The sequence below is a fragment of the Meleagris gallopavo genome, chromosome 4 (genome assembly GCF_905368555.1).
Source record: "Meleagris gallopavo chromosome 4, MGAL_WU_HG_1.1, whole genome shotgun sequence".
Taxonomy (NCBI): Eukaryota; Metazoa; Chordata; class Aves; order Galliformes; family Phasianidae; genus Meleagris; species Meleagris gallopavo.
Genome location: NC_139407.1, coordinates 4,172,432 through 4,189,480, shown reverse-complemented (window position 1 = coordinate 4,189,480; position 17,049 = coordinate 4,172,432). Strand labels below are relative to the sequence as shown.

General features: G+C 44.3%; 1 protein-coding gene across 1 annotated transcript in view; it reads right to left on the bottom strand.

Moving 5' to 3' along the window:
• The window catches only part of CPE (carboxypeptidase E), a 42,965-nt gene extending 27,445 nt beyond the window's left edge, over positions 1 to 15,520 (bottom strand). The window contains exon 1 of the mRNA XM_085222037.1: positions 15,158 to 15,520. Within this exon, the coding sequence (XP_085078163.1) occupies positions 15,158 to 15,443 (286 nt within the window). The 5' untranslated portion in view covers positions 15,444 to 15,520. The remainder of the gene's footprint in view (positions 1 to 15,157) is intronic.
• Positions 15,521 to 17,049: the final 1,529 nt, after the last annotated feature.

Sequence of the window (17,049 nt, the reverse complement as noted above, 5' to 3'; positions counted from 1 at the left end):
TCCCCCCCATTACTTATTGGGTGAGCTGTATAATTTCACAGAGAAAGAGGATTCTGCTCTTTGCATTTGATAAGCGTTGCTGTTTTTTTTTTTTTTTCTCATGTGTTTTCACTCTCAGCTTCGCAGTCTGGAATTCCTGTAAGTACATGGAGATCTGACTGCTTCAAGCTACCAGCTAGAAATAAATAACAGAGATAATGGTCACAGCTGAGTTTGGGTGGCAGCAAACCACAGAATGAGCACACTGTTGGTCTGATGAGCAGCCATGTAACACAGATGTGTCTGCCATAAATAATTCACTCTGAAATCAAGGCATCATGCGACAATGTAAATTTCAGAGCACTGAAGAGGCAAGAAAGATTCTCCACAGAGTACATTCTGTACATTAGATGTATTTGCTTCATCACATATAGGAAATTTGCTTTTATTTTGGCATCAATATTCTATGCCTTGGGATACATGGAAGCAGGTACTGGACAATTCTGCATGCCAAAGGCATCCTACTTTGGTTCACGTGGAAGAGATAAATCCTACTTTACGTTGCACTGCATACGAACTTCACTTCAGGTCATAATGGGCTTAAAGTGAATATAAAAAAAAATACGCTTTTTCTCCTTAAAACAATTTTAAGGCTATAGGATTATACTTATAATCTTTAAGCATTTCATAAATGTATGTTCACTAAGACAAAGAGTTCTTTCAGAAACACCTCCGGGTTTTGAATTTATTCTGTCTTTTACAGAAAGTCAGAAGAGAGGCATGTTTAAACTACTAGCAGCAAAGGACACACATTAAAACAAACTCTTAGAAGGATGACATATTATACACACTAAGATTTTTTTCCTCTGGAAATACAAATGCTGGCCTGCTCCTGTAACGCTTATGTGTCTCTCAGTTTAGGGAACAGGAGGCCAGAATTTCCTGAGGGTAAAACACAGTGCAGAAGATAATCACACTGGACTTTTTTCCACCAAGTCAAAACATTTCACGAGTTATCGCAGACTTCAGGGGAGATAAGCTAAGCTGTCATAAAAGGCCGATTAATAAAGGCAATTACAGGGAAAAAAACATGAACGGGATAAGCTTCCACAGGCAGACAATAGGATAAAATAAGAAATACTATACCACATCAGCCCCTGGAAGGCAGGAGTTTAGTTCTGCTGCAAGGCTTGTCAGGGAGCTAAAGGAGAACCACAGCAGCTGGGGAGCAGCACTCTGAAATGCAGTCATCTACCCAGAAGGTTATTCCGTGGCTCAAGATGATATTTTCCAGAACAGCAATTCTGAAGAAATTTGAGATTTGGAAGTAAATGAGGAGGGAGAAGGAAGTCACAATGCTTGGGACACAGAAATGTGAAGACAGCCTGCAGAGGGTGCAAATCCCCCCCTTTTGCTCCATCCCCTCCACCAGGAGCCCAGGCTCAAAGAGGAACAGATGGAGGTGCCAGATGCCAGCAACCTGGGCACACGGCCCAGCGGCAACCCTGAGTTGCATGTGCTGGGGACGCTGACCTGTCCCCAGTGCCGTGCTTCAATTCAGCAACAAGCAGCACTGGCCTGCAAGGTCAGTGTTCCTATAACCTCATTACAGTCCAGTGACTGTGTCACCAGCCTCCAGCACCGTTGCCCTTGTGACACTCCAGCATCCAAAGCAGTCCACTGTTTGCACATGATCAAAAAGAAAATTAATCCCCAAAATACTGTGCCAATAAATTGGCACAGTCATTAGCATCTATTCACTTCAGCCCTGCCAAACACCCTAGAAAGCAGCATCTAGGTCTCCTAAGTTGCTGCCAAATTAATCTATTTTCATCTGTTCTCTTAACGGCCTTGGCAAGTGCTAAAATTTAAGTAGTTCTTAGCCTCCCAAAGGATCACAAATGATTCTTTTTCAAGTGCTAGGAATCAATGGACCAACACAAGCATTTGTGTGTTGCTTTGTCCCAGTTTTGTATGTCAGAAGACGAAATTATTCTAGCTCTACAGGCTTCATGCTTTAAAATAAGCAGTGCTCCTCCTGAACTATATTTAACCTTCCTCTCTTACATTTTTAATATTCTTTTCCCTGAAAAAAACATCTTGCAACTGATTTCCAATTAAAGTAGCTCACAAAATCCACAAAAACCAAGTCATTCACTGCTGCGTTGACTTGTCCACTCAGGAACAACACATCAATCCTTGTTTTAACAAGAGCAAATTAAGGAAAAGCCATCCTAATGATGATGCTTTGATCCACAATATGAACTAAAATTATGTTCTAATTACAGGTCATTTTCAAAAGCAAAATTAATCAAAACATCACATATATTGTGATTTCACTCTAATGAAGAGTTGTGCCCAGTTCTTTCCTTTCTTCTGATCATGTCAAAAATGAAAACATTCAATCATTAATTATAAACACTTCCTAATTCGTTGTTTACATTCCACTTATCAGCAAAATGCAATTCCATAGAATGTATCTCCAAATACTGCTTATGATCTCTGGTTCCTGAGGAAATCCCACAGAGACACAGGCTTGAAACTGAAGTCACGATATTTTGACAGCATTATGAGTCAACACGTCAAATGCAGTTCAGCACTGACATGGGAAAATCAAAAGCTCAGGAATTTCCTTTCAGAGTTGTGACCAAAAAAATTAAACAACAGAATAACAATGTAGGGAAGGAAAGAATAGAGAAAAAAACCTCCAAAATGATAGTTAAGAGTTATTTTAACAATTTTCCTTGAAGAAATAAAACGTGAACTAAATCACAGTAATTATAATCCTATTAAATTTGACAACTTCAATAAATTACAACTACTTTAATTATTAGGGAAATTTGAAATAAAATCCATTTTAAGAAGTTCGCTAGCGAAGTAGCATCAACAAGAAAAGGAGAGCATCAACACCATCTCTGTGGCATAGCTTGGGATATTATTTTGCACCTAAGTGTACAGGAAAATCTAGTAACATCCCATAATATTTCTGGGATCGGTAGAGCATGTCACTTAGACAAAAGATACCTTTGTTTTCTTATTTTTAGAGAATATAAGCATATTACAGTACCTCCAAACCCTTGGGAATGAATGCCTCACACCGCTGAAGTTTTTCTCTTCCTGAGGGTGTCACAGCCTCCAGATTATCACAAAACATAATGAACTCATCTCTGTCATTAAAAAAATCCATCATACCCTCAATGAATGTACAGGTTGTTTATCATGGCTCCCTCTCCACATTTCACCATCTGCAACCACAGTCCCGTGTCCAGTGTGACAGCAACACGGACAAGTTCAATTTACCTAAGGAGCAAATCTCCAGTGATTGAGATGCAAGTTTCAGCACAGGCACGTAATGCAAACAAACACCAGTGATCCCATTAGAACCTCGGGAGAAACTCTTATAAAAGTGTAGGAAAACCTCTATTAATGTATTTCCATCAACACTACTGGATGCAGGCATTTGGCTCAACAAGGCACAAGCATCCTGTTGGTTCATTTGTACTTTTAGATATTTGCTAGACATATACAAAGAAATGGGTTTTGTCTTCTCTTTTCTGAGGACACGCATATTATGCATAGATCGATATCCAGTAATAAATTATACTCCAATGTCTTCTTAACTTTCAGCATGCTCAGATTCTGGCTTGGTTGTGGTAAGGCTTGCCACGGTTCTTCAGAGTAGACATTGCTGAAGAAATTTCACAACACAGACAGATCTTTTTAACTGGCATCAAAACACTTCTTTCCCTTTTGATATCGCCCACAGAAAAACTTTCTTCAAATACTGGGCACTCAGTAAACAATTTCTGCTTCTGCATTATAATTGTTCACATAGCAACACACTAACTCTTGGGAGAATTTTTTTGTTTCTTTTTATCTAAAGAGCTTTCTCAGACTTCAGCATTAGGTAGATTCTTTTATTTCTTTTCTCTAGTTGTCGAGAAAGAAATAAAACAGTTATTCAAGGTGCACCATATGCCTCTAACCTATCTGCTTTTACCCCTTCAATACATGAGAAAGTTCTAGAAAGTTACCTTTGATATTTTTGTTCCCATTCTCTAAAACTACTTCCTTTTAAAGTTATTTATGCTTTTTTCCCTTTGAAATTACTGAATTGCAAAGGAAGCAAGCTCTTGACTTGAGCACAGCTTAGGCTTAGTATATCTTTAAAGGCTTTTGAGCCCAGTGCAAACATTTGAAATTGTGTTTCCTAGGGGCATCTTTCAATCTGCCACCTACCCATGGTATTTCAGTTTACCTTGATCATCTGACTTGTTGTTTCTTAAGTAGTTCACATGAGATCTGGGCAATCTGCTCAGATTCCTCAATGTGCCTCCAGGCCCTGCAGGACTCTCTCATTATATTCCAGCAACGGCATCCTTATTCTAATTTGCAATTCCCAAATAATGTTTATACTGGTACTTTACGTCTAATTGTGATTTAATCACGAAGATCTAAAAGTTTCTAAATTTCTTCTAGAAGAAATAATCAAAATGTTGATTTTAATGCTAAAAAAACGTATTTATCTGTCAGGATATTAACCACAGCCACACCACTCTAGACATTTTATCTATCTTATTTTGCTACAAGCCTAAAGATATCAAATCAAACAGCCCCCAAGCAAAATTCAGCTTGCTATTTCACTGGAAGAAGAGTTGTGAGACTAGAAGGTCTTCACCCATCTACAGCTCTGCTTGAAGGAATCCTGCTGAACCAAGGTCATTGTGGCTGTGGAGAGGAAAGCCATGCGACCTGAAGAGTCACAGGCAGAAACACCACAACAGCAAGAGCCATAAAGTAAGAAAAAGTTATCACCACCACCATGGGAAATGGGAAACTCTAAGCTGTTCTACTCTATTCAGCACTGTCAAATTTGTTCCCCAAATCTTTATAATGAAACCGCAGCTGTTATGCCAGGATTAGAGGCAAGGCTGATGTTCCCAGAATCGTAGAATCATTAAGGTTGGAAAGACCATTGTAATATCATCCGTGCCAACCAACAACCCATCCCCACCATACCACTAATCCAAGTCCCTCAGTGCCACATTTACCCTTTTCTAGAACCCCCAGGGATGGTGACTCCAACACCTCCTTGGGCAGCCCATTCCAATGCCTCGCTGCTCTTTCCAGTAAGAGACTTCTCTGTAACATACCGTAATGTTTTAAGTTTTGAAAGATGTGTCAACATACATATGCCAGAAAATCACCTGCTAAAAGACCACTGGAAAATGTTTTAGGCAAAATGCACCAAAAATGTATGTTCTAGTATGAAATGTGGAGGTTGGTGGCCCTGCATGTGGCAGGGGGTTGGAGCTTCATGATCCTTGAGGTCCCTTCCAACCCTGGCCATTCTGTGATTCTGTAATGGCAAACTTGCATTTTAAACATACCTTCATGCTTAAAATTCTAATTAATAATAGGGAAAGTTTACACATTTATGCATTTTCATTAAAATTTACTTAGCCAAACTATTTTAAGAAAATCTCTTCAAGGTGAAATTTTTCTAATGAAGAATTACAATCACTCCCAAACAGTTCTTGATCAAACCAGAAACAAAGTAATATAAATAAAACCTACAAGACTTGTTATTTTTGACATTTCAAATCATTTAAAATACGCACACATCAAGGTCATTAATTTTTATATTGACAGGATTATTCCTCATTTCCTCTCCCAGCAGTTTTTCATAGAGTAAAATCCAAATGAATAAAAAGTACATTTTAAAGCTAAAAAAAAAAAGTACATTTTAAAGATTATCTTAAAGATTTAAAGATAAAAAGAAGCATGAGTAGAGTTTCTTTTTTTTTTTGTTACTCCCCCAAGAGCTTAGTAAGAACGGCTGTTTTCTAAAGCAGTCTGAACTTTAATTGCTGCTAAGGATAGCCAAATAAACAGGAAACAATTGATCAGAATATCAATTTTGCAGAGACTGAAAGCCACTAAAGCTTTGCCAATAACATTGAGAAAGGCAGAACATCAAGGATTAGCTATGTTACTGATGAAAAACAAGGGAAGCACATGAACTTCATTTATCGTATCTGTTGTTAAACCTTTCACTGTACCCATGTTAACAATACATCCCATTTTTTGCTGTGAACTACAGCCACAGCTTCCTCCTACATTTTACTACCTTGATACAACCTATAATGCAGGCGTAAGGCTGGGGAAAACCAAAAGTCTAAAGAATCCACAGCAAAAGCACGTTTTCTTTTGACCCTTCAGTTTCCTTTCCTCTGTTTCACCTCTGCTGAATTCTGAGAGGTTGCTCTTGAAGGACAGCTGCAGTGATTTAATAGAAAAAAATATATAGAAAAGACTGACAAGAAAGGAGGAAGAAGAAAGGAAAGAAAATAAAGCATTTTAAATGAATCCTTGTGTCAAAAAAACAAACAAACAAAAAAAACCCATGCCATTCACAGGTTTCCAGGATGCAGTTTCAGTTAGAACAGGGAGCTTGCAAATGTTTCAACCTACATTTTTTATTACCAATAGGGTACGGTATATGTAACTCAGTGTCCATGCAATTAATTTTACTGGAAATTGTCTCAAAGTGCTTCAGGTGGCAGATATCAGCAATAAGAAAACTGAACACTGTTGGTCTCTGGATGCTTATCTGTCCTTTTGCAAAATACATTAGGAAGGTCTTTAAAGAGTCTTTGAGCTGGACCTGCAAATGAGACTCCACCTCCTCTGGCCATGTCTCATACTTCTTTTTTTGGCTTAGATTATCCCAATCCTCCCTTCATTTCTTAGGAAGCAGAACATGAAGAACAGACAGACTTACTTAGCAGCTCCAGTTTCTGTGGCAATTGGGCAACTGACAGACACCAAACAATATGGCTCCAGAGCCCCAGAAGGTAAACTGAGTTGCAGGCACACCAAAAGCCTTCCTCAGTATTACAGAGGGAGTTGGGTGTAGAGGTGAGCACTAAATCCTTGTCAAGTCTTACACAAACACCTAAGCACTCCAGAGAAATCTTATAGCCTGATTGCACTGGGATTACTGGAATAGCAGTGGAATACTCTCTAGTTTTTACCTAGGACAAAGCTTAGGAAGCATAATTCTAACAGCAGTTCTGCTTACATTGCTAGAAGCTTTGATCAATTCTTTGTACAGGAGACATTTGCCTTCTGATAATTCGGCAGTTTCTGTTTGCAGGTTTGTGAGACTGACTCCACAATACAGAAAGATATTCTGGTAGTCCAATAGAATAGAGAAAGCATATTGTTAAAATGGATCTATAGATCTGTTGCAATGGGATTTTGATAAGAACTTGCCATTAGCCATTTGAGGCTGGTCGCTTCAAATGCACATTTTCATACCACTACTTTTCAGGGCTCCTAGTAAAATATATTGTAAGGGATGTCTGACACATTCACCTATGCTGATTCCACATGAATAATAAATCTAAAGAATCACGTTGAATTGACTTAGAAACAAGGAACTGGGGCCTGGAAGCAGTGTGAGGCGATAAGCTATTTGGCAATCTTCATGTGATCTATTCTCATTCTGACAGACTGGAAACAGGACTAAGCTGTAAAAACATTAAGCATATAATGTAATCATGGTAAAGCTATTTAAAGGAGCTAGAACTTCCATGGCTGTGTGTTTATTGGAACTTGCATTTGAAGTGAAATCATAAGAAGAATTTATTTTGGCATTGAAGTTAGTGCTCCAAAATGAAAGCTTAAAACCTAAGGGTTTCTGAAATAGTTCCCAAGCCCTTAGTTCATTTTTTTGTTGTGCCACACAGGGCATCACTGCTATCCAAAGAATCCCACATCAGTCTCTGCAAACAGCTGTCATGCACCTTCATTAGTAACTGCAGAACGTCTGTAATCGGAAAATGCAAAAATGTAGTATTTGCTGTCAAGACTGAACTTCAAATTCAGCTTCATTTTAAGTTTCTACAGGAGAACAAAGCCTCTGGCTAATTTTCCCTGCAGCCACTTCTCCTATGACGCTCAGCCCACGCACAGAGCTCTGCTCCGGCACTCACCAGCTGCAACAAGAATATATTCTAGTTAGTATTTGGTCACCCTTTAGCCACCCATCCTGCCTGGGGAGAAACTCCTGGGAGTAATCAAGAATCGTGATAAAAATTAGCAACCCCCAAAAATTTAAAAAAAGAAAGAAAGGAAAACCTAAATCCAGAAGCATCTGGGCAATGTCAGCGCTGTAGCATAAGCTCCTTTGGAAGCTAACACCCACTCTACAGTAGTATTAAGGAAAGCAGATGAAGACTCACAGCTATAAATAGATCAAAGATATGGTTCACTTTAACTGAGTCTCTACAAAACTCTCTTGAATCAAACACTGCAAAACATATTTTCAACAGGACCTGGCAAAACTAAAAAAAAAAAAAAAAAACGAAATAGTTTACTTCTTGAAAGCACAGGCTCCAACATATCCTAGAGGGGATCTGTTGGTCAAGCTTTATCTGTTTCATTTAACTCTGTGCCGTACCTTCCCTCAATACACAAACGATGAGCAGCATAAGCTCACGCCCATTCCACGCACGTCCCAGGCAGCCCCACATGCAGACACCTGAAGAAACACGCACAAGTGCATGTTTGTGCAGAGAATGCTTTCAATGTGCGTTGGCCAACAATAACATAAACTCCAGAAATTGTCTGCATGGCCCCACCTCAGCTGTGACTCTTCGGAATATTTTTAGGGCACGAGGCTGATTTTCAAAGACCTCCAAACTCCGGTGATTTGTCTCACAAGCAGAAATCAAACGATGGCTGCCGAGCCATCCCACAGCACAACTGCACCTTTAAATACCGCCGATGCCAGATGGTCTCAGCATATAAAGCAGCGTGAGACAACATATTAACGCTGCTCAAACAAGCGACTCATGCTAGCGGCAGACCAATGAGATCAGTCTCGGGCTGCTAATCCTCTCTGTCACCATGGCTACATCTATTTCAGACGATTCTTCAGTTTTCAAGTCAGATGAGCTTGCTGGCTCTTAAGCTTTGCTGTTTGAGAGTCTTATGTTATGGAGGAGTTTTTTTTTTATTGGCTAATGTTATCAGTATCCTCTCTTTCTGTTTGTTGATAGGTTTTCCCCACTGCTATTGAAACAGCCTTCCAGTATTTGAAGAGAGCTTACAAGCAGGAGGGGGATCACCTTTTTACACAGTCTGGCAGTGATAGGACAAGGAGGAATGTCTTTAAACTAAAAGAGGGGAGATTTAGGTTAGATGTTTGGAGGAAATTCTTTCCTTAGAGGGCAGTGAGGCACTGGCACTGCTGCCCAGAGAGCTGTGGGTGCCCCATCCCTGGAGGTGCTCAAGGACAGGCTGGATAGGCCCCGTGCAGCCTGAGGTGGTGGGGGCAGCCCTACCCATGGCAGGGGGTTGGGGCTGGGTGGGCTCTGAGGTGCTCTCCAACCCAAGCTGTTCTATGATCTCCATTAAAGATTCCTACTATTTCCACTGTGGATTTGCTCCCCTAACTGTACCACATGGCAACCCCACAAACAAGTGTTTCCGTTATGACTTAGCCCATCAGCACAGGAAGAAAAGGGAGGACTAGTATCTCCCAATCACGGCAGATTACCAAACAACAACAAAAAGAAGTATATCCACAGCAGATAAACAGGGAGAAAAGCTCCCAACTCATCCTTTTCACCACATGCATGCTCACATAGCTGTGCTAGCACAAGTACTGGGGCTGCTTGCTACAGGGAAAAAAAAAAAAAACAAGAGGAGGCAGGGAGGAACCATGTCCTGGAGGAGACAAAAGCTGAGCCATATGGTATCTATTGGGCATGCACACTGAGCACCTGGCATCACCACACGCTAAGCTACAGCAAGGATGTGGAACATGCCTTGTCACGTCGGTGGAAACCTGGGCAGGAACACAGAGACAATGTTCTTATCCAAAAGACGAGGAAAACATGGCAGAACAAGACAGGAAGGCAGACACAAAACCTTCATTTACCATAGTAAGTAAGTTCATTTTGAGTGGTAAATGTGCAAGGAATATATAGCTTGCAACGGTAAAGAACAGCAATGTGCCAATGAAAGAACTGCACTGTAAGCTAATATTGCTTTAGAGGGACACAGAAGTGGGAGGAAATGTTTTGCAGCTTAAAATCTGAAGGGAAAAACATACAGCAATACACATTTGTTATTGAGTTAATCTAGTAGTGTGATGATTTAGGAAACAAATATGCAAGAAGTTTTATCTTCGAAATATTTCACTGTCCTTTCCACTGTCTTTGTTTCTAAATTACTTGTCCCATACTGAAGCACTGAATGATTTCACTTTGGCTGGGAGAGCTGACAAGGGTCAGGGCCACACTTCCTCGATATCATAAAACTCTGCAGGATCATTACATCAGTGTGCTGACAAGGATGGCTTTGCCAAGAAAACGGTTCTTTACACCTTGGCCAAACAGTCAGATGTGCCATTTGATCAAACAACGCACTGTGCCTTAAGGCAGACCCACAGCTAAGGAAAGTATTTAAAATGGCACACAGTGGCCATCCAGGCTGTTGGGCAGCATCTTGTCAGCTGTAAATCAGGCCACTCACCTTCACAGTAATGAACAGCTGCATGGATAGAACAGCCATCTCAGCCTGCTCTTTGGGACCCACTTTGCAGGTGAACAGAGATGTCAGGCTTTGCTCATGGTTCAACATGAAGGGCTACCAGCTACTAGCTTATATAATTATTAACATCGTGCTTTGGAGAGAAAAATAATAATTAACATCAAGTTTTTCCTGCCTCAGAACCACACGCTAATGGTTTCAGACTCTCTTACCTGACCACTGTAGCTACATACAGGTGTTTCAAACATATACTCCCACACTGAACTGTAGCTCACATAGAATCACAGAACATCACAAGTTGGAGGAACCCAGAGGGATCACAGAGTCCAACTCCTGGCTCCACACAGACCACTCAAAAATCAGACCCTATGTCTGAGGGCATTGTCCCACGGTGCTCTGACAATACCCTGCTGTTTGCAGCTGTCTGAAGAGCTGTGGCTTCCAGCTGGCAGGATGGCATACGGCCACAAACCTCTCCTCCAGAGGAAAAGTGGTACAGACTGAAAGCACACTTTGGTCTTGGAACTATCACTGCCAGCAACACATGTGGAAGGAGCAAGCAAGGCAACACCTCCATGGCATAGAGTACTTATTGTGTCACATCCCTGTTTCTACTGGGAACTGTTACGGCATGCTGCTGATGCAGGAGGAGATGATAACTGTTCTTTAAAAGAAATTAAGTCAATGCAATCAGTACTGTAAGGAGCACTGTCACCACCAGTGTCTGAGTCAGATCAACAAACTCAGAATGCTGTGCACATCCAGACTCATTTCAAGCCTGAAAAACTGAACAACTGATTACCCTCTGTGGTGTCACACTGTACTCCTTATGGCTATGGCCCTTCTTACTATTCCATAAAATAAAATAGAAACTTCTCACATGCAGTAGCTGGGATCCACCATGCTTTTGCTGGTAATGCATAGCCTCTTTCAATTTTTTTTAACTTGTCTAACGAAAAATTGAAGACATTAAATACCTCAGATAGCAAAACAATTTGGAGAAGAAGCATTACAGCTCCAGGAAACACTGCAGAGATTGCTGAGGACCACACTGCCTGACCACGTATACTGTAAATTTCCATCTACTTCAATGGCAATGTGAATGGTATCGCCAACTAGCTGCAACGTGTAAACTGAAGCTGAACCAGTGACAGCAAAAGGATGGCTTAAACACAGAATGGTTTGAGTTAGAAGGGACCTCTAAGCCCACCCAGCCCCAGCCCCCTGCCACGGGTAGGGCTGCCCTCACCAGCTTAGGCTGCTCAGGGCCCATCCAGTCTGGACTTGGGCTCCTCCAGGGATGGAGCATACACAGCTTCAGCCTGACAAAAAGCATTCTGCTCACATCCAAACATTCATAGTATTTGCAAACCCCACTTTGAAGCAACACAGCTGGATGAACACAAACTCACTGTACTCTCATTTACCAGAGGCTGTATCCTTCAACATGTCTCTTCAGAAAGAGAATGCTAAGCAAGCAATGATAAAAACTGACACTTAATTAAAACATGCAAAAATTAGGCTTGCGCTCTCATATACAGCTTTAGTAACAAAGTTCTTGCCATATTCAAACTGCATTAACGTCTTGCCGAACTGGGAAACATTAAGGGGCCCCACCAAATAACTCAAGATGTTTACATGCAAATTCTGAGAGTAAGGAAAAGAAGCTTCACGAAGTCAAATGCAATTAATCATAAGTGACAAAACCAGAGCAGCAATTCTGAGGGTGTGTTTCAATGACAGAAATAAGACCTAATACAGTTTCCATATGAGTAGAAGGATCTTGCATTTCCCCATTAATTTCACTTCAGTGCTCGCACCTCACCGCACTTCTACTGATATCTGTGGGGCAAGGGATGAACGACAAACTCATTAAAACCAGAAAGTGCCTCTAAATGTTGCTCTGAAAAAGTATGAAATGCTGTGCTCAAAGTGCCAACATTCTGATATTTTGAGGATTTGATGAAGATGTCATGAATTGCTTTCAGCGTGAATCAATTCTAAATGTATCGCTGCTATTAAAGAACACAGACTCGTGCCCAAGATGAGCTTATTAACAGTAATTAAAAAAAAAACCTCAAGAGATCAGCATCTGCTGGGTGTTCGTTCAATAGAACGTCAGACACCCAAAGCAAGAGCTTCTCACACAAGCAGTCAGTGCACAGCAGTTAAGGCAAAGTACTATTTCCTTTCTAGAAATAGCACGTGTTTCGCTGCCAACTGTTCTTTGTTGTCCTTCAATACGTCTTCAGTTTCCCACCATCTTTCTCTCCTCATTTTATCTCACCTTGCTGTCTTCTGCCAGCTTGACCAGATTTGGGTGGTGAGGTGCTAGCAATGCTGCCCAGAGAGCTGGGGTGCCCCATCTCTGCAGGTGTTCAAGGCCAGGCTGGATGGGGCCCTGGGCAGCTGAGCTGGTGGGGGCAACCAGCCCACAGCAGGGGCTTGGGGCCAGGTGAGCTTTGAGGTCCCTTCCAACCCTTCACCCCAGCAAAAGATGAGGCCTCAACGATTTGGGCCACTTGCTTTGTTCATTAAAGATGTTCCAGTGGCTTTGGAAATCTAAAGCATGTTTCTAACATCTTCCTGTTAACTTCTCTCATGAATTTGTTTTCAAATGTTGCATAAATATTACAAATTTATTTGGAAAGCAACTGATATTCCAAACTAAGAGGTAATTCAACCACTGTGGCACAGGCATGCCATCCATATGCTTACGTAATGGATGTGCGTATGCACTGGATTTGATGTGCTCAGTGCAAAGCCTCTTTACTTGGTACAACACGTCTTCATTGCTGTTCTGCAGACACCTCGTGGATTTTTTTGGTCACTAAGTGAATGGGAACATTTCTGCATGTTTTCATGGTGCCTCGCTGGATAATTCCAGTGATAATTCTCCACAAATCTGCCAGGTTTACAGAGCACAAGTTCTACACATCACAAACCAATAACCAATAGTGTACTTTGCATACTCATGTAAGTACTTAAAAATAAGCTCTGTGACACATACCCTTCTAGAAGCATAGAGTGACTTAGGCTGGAGGGGACCTCAAAACCCACCCAGTTCCAACCCAGTGCCATGGGCAGGACTGGACCCACCAGCTCAGCTGCCCAGGGCCTCATCCAGCCTGGCTGTGAGCACCTCCAGGGATGGGGCACCACAGCTGTGTGGATGTTTTCAAACAACTCACCACCTTCTCAGAGTAAAATTTCCCACTGACATCTACTCTAAATCTCTCTTCTTTTAGTTTAAAACCATCCTCTTCCCCATCTATCTGTGTAAAAAGTTGATTTCACTCCACTTATAAGCTTCATTAAGGCTGCTATGAGGTCCTCCAAGAGCATTCTCTTCTCCAGGCTGAACAATCCCAACTCCCTCAGACTGCCTTCAAAGGAGAGGTGCTCCAGCCCTCTGAGCACCCTCCTGTCCCTCCTCTGGACCGCTCCAACATCTCCAAATCTTTCCTGAGTTGGGGGCCCCAGACCTGGATGCAGTACTCTAGATGGGGCTTCACGAGGGCAGAGCAAAGAGGGACAACCTGCTCCCTCACCCTGCTGGCCATCCCTTTTTTGATGCAGCCCAACGGCTTAGGAACCAGTTACGTTCAGGTATAGCAATGGTTGCTTAGCCTGCTGTGAAAAAGCATCTGTATGTGTGTTTGTGAGTGTCCCCCATGTTATCTACTAACAGATGAAGATAGATGAGGCGGGTTCTGGTCCCAGAAGCATTCACTGTGTGACACGCTTGGCACCAGAGCCACGCATTCTTTGACAGCAAGAGGGATCCCTGCTCCAGGATGGCTGCAAGGCAGCCCCAGAGCTCCGCTTCTTCTCATGCACAGAAACAGCACACATGAGGAAACGCACAGTGCTGCCTTCCACTACACAGCAGAAGAAACAGTGTGTTATTAAGGAGAAAACACCTCCAACGTGATCATTGGCATCACACTAGGGTGCTCAGGTTCCAGAATGGAGCAGCACAGATGCTGTGGGCACTTTTGCAGTCGTGACACAGGAACACAATGCTGACAGGCGTTGAGTCCATCTTGTCGCCCTTCCCCAGGTGACCTCGAGCCTCCCCTGTGCCGCTGCGGGCAGAGAGCTGCAGCCGCTCTGCACCGTGCCCTGCAGAGGGAGGGAGGGCTTCAAACAGCGAGTGTGCTCCACTTCTAATCCTGCTTAATCCCACGGGGGGGGGGGGGGGGAGGAGGGAGCACAAAAAAAAAAAAAAAAAAAAAACAACTATTTTCAGCATTCACCAGGGCAGATCGTCAGCGCTCATCACATTCTCCAGCACGTGATGTGGGCACTGAAACATGTGGCATTTTTCGTCTACGGGGCTGCCTTTGCGAAGGACCCAGCACGACACAGAGAACGCAGAACACTCGTTATTCACGCGCTTCTAGGCGGATGGCACCCAGAGGGAACGTTCATCCCGCCGTTCTCTCTCCCCGCGGGCAGCCGCCGGCTCACGCTCAGCGCACCTGCGGCACCGCCGTTCCCGCCGGCAGCGCCGCGCAGCCCCACGCCCGCAGCCCCTCCGCCGGGAGCGGAGGCACCGCCCGCCCCGCTCTGCCGCATCGCCCACCGCAGCGTCCTCCCCGTCCCTTACCGGGCTCGTGTTCGCCGGGCCGGTCGGACACCTCGATGACCAACAGCTCGCGGCCCTCGGCGCTGCGTCCCACCGTGTAGATCCTGCTGATGGCCGGGCACTGCAGCCACACGGCAACCAGCGCCTCCCGCAGCTCGGCGTAGCGGTGGTATTCGAAGGAGATGCCCTCTTCGGCGCTCAGCCTCCTTCGCCGGCTGCTGCCCGTCGCCGCGGGTTCGGCCGCCCGGCAGGCAGCGAGCAGCGCGCCCAGCGCCAGCAGCAACAACCGCAGCTCCCGCGCCGCCATCCCGCCCGGCTCCTCCGCCTGCGGCCGCGCAGCTGCCGCCCGCCCGGCAGGAGGGGGAGAGGAGGAGGCGGGCGGGCGGGCGGGGAGGGGCCGCGCCGGGCCGGGCCGGGAGAGGCGCCGGTGCCCGCGGCGGGAGGGACTCGGGGCGTGCCCGGCACGCACGGCCGTGTGTGAATCGGTTGTTGTGAGAGCGCTGTCCTGCGAGGTGGCCGTGCGGCGAGCACCTGAATGAACGGATTCACCCCCGTGCCTGTGTGACTGCGGAATAACGTAGTATCCGGAACGGGGATACCGGATACTACTTGCTCAGAGGGCAAATCCCGTTATTCTCTACGGGAATGTTCCGAGGGGAGCTGCTCACGTAAATCCCCAGGCAACGCTACAGGCTTGGGGCGGAGTGGCTGGAAGAATGCGTAGAGGAAATGGACCTGGGGGTATTGACTGATGCTCGGCTGAACATGAGCCAGCAGTGTGCCCGGCTGGCCAAGAAGGCCAATGGCATCCTGGCTTGCATCAGGAACGGAATTGCCAGCAGAAACAGGGCAGTGATTGTCCCCCTGTACTCAGCAGTGGTGAGGCAGCACCTCGAGTACTGTGTCCAGTTTTGGGCTTCTCACTGCAAGAAAGACATTGAGGCCCTGGAGCAGGTTCAAAGAAGGGCGACAAAGCTGGTGAGGGGTCTGGAGCACAAGTCTTAGAGGAGTGGCTGAAGGAGCTGGGATTGTTCAGTTTGGAGAAGAGGAGGCTCAGGGGAGACCTCATTGCTCTCTATAACTACCTGAAGGGAGGTTGCAGTGAGCTGGGGGTCGGCCTCTTATGTAACTAGTGATAGAATTGGAGGGAATGGCTTCGAGCTACGCCAGGGGAGGTTTAGGCTGGACATTAGGAAATACTACTTTTCTGAAGAGTGGTCAGTGACTGGAATGGGCAGCACAGGGAGCTGGTGGAGTCACCAACCTTGGAGGTGTTCAAGGAATGTTGGGATTTTGTGTTGAGGGACGTGGTTTAGTGAGAACTATTGGTGATAGGCGGATGGTTAGACTGGTTGATCTTGAAGATCTTTTCCAACCTTGGTGATTCTGTATGATCAGTTCCGTGCTCCGGCACTGCCTGCAATCAGCTCAGCCTGCACCGACAGAGACTATGTCAAAATGCCCCAAACCGACAGCTCAGAAAGGCAAATTCCTAAGAAGCAACATCAACATCAGGTTTATAAATTTCTTGCCACAAATAGAACCCCATCTCTGGTTATTTAACACCTGGTTTGCCCCCATCCTCTGATTTAAAAGTGAGCCCATGGCACATCCTCTCCCATCACTAATCTATACCAAATCAGCTCTCAGGAAGCGTTACAAACAGCCCTTTGTGAACCTATGGACGTTCCCCTGCGTGATGGGCTGTCTGGTTCCAGTGCACAGCATCATGGAAATAACATCTCTAGGGGAATACCATCATTACCACAGATGTATAGAGGGGACATAAGGAAGAAGTTTTTCACGCTCAGGGTGGTGAGGCAGTGGCACAGGTTGCCTAGAGAGGTGGTGGATGAGACCCCAATCCTGCAGACAGCCAAGGATAGGCTGGAAGGGACTCTGAGCACTGATGG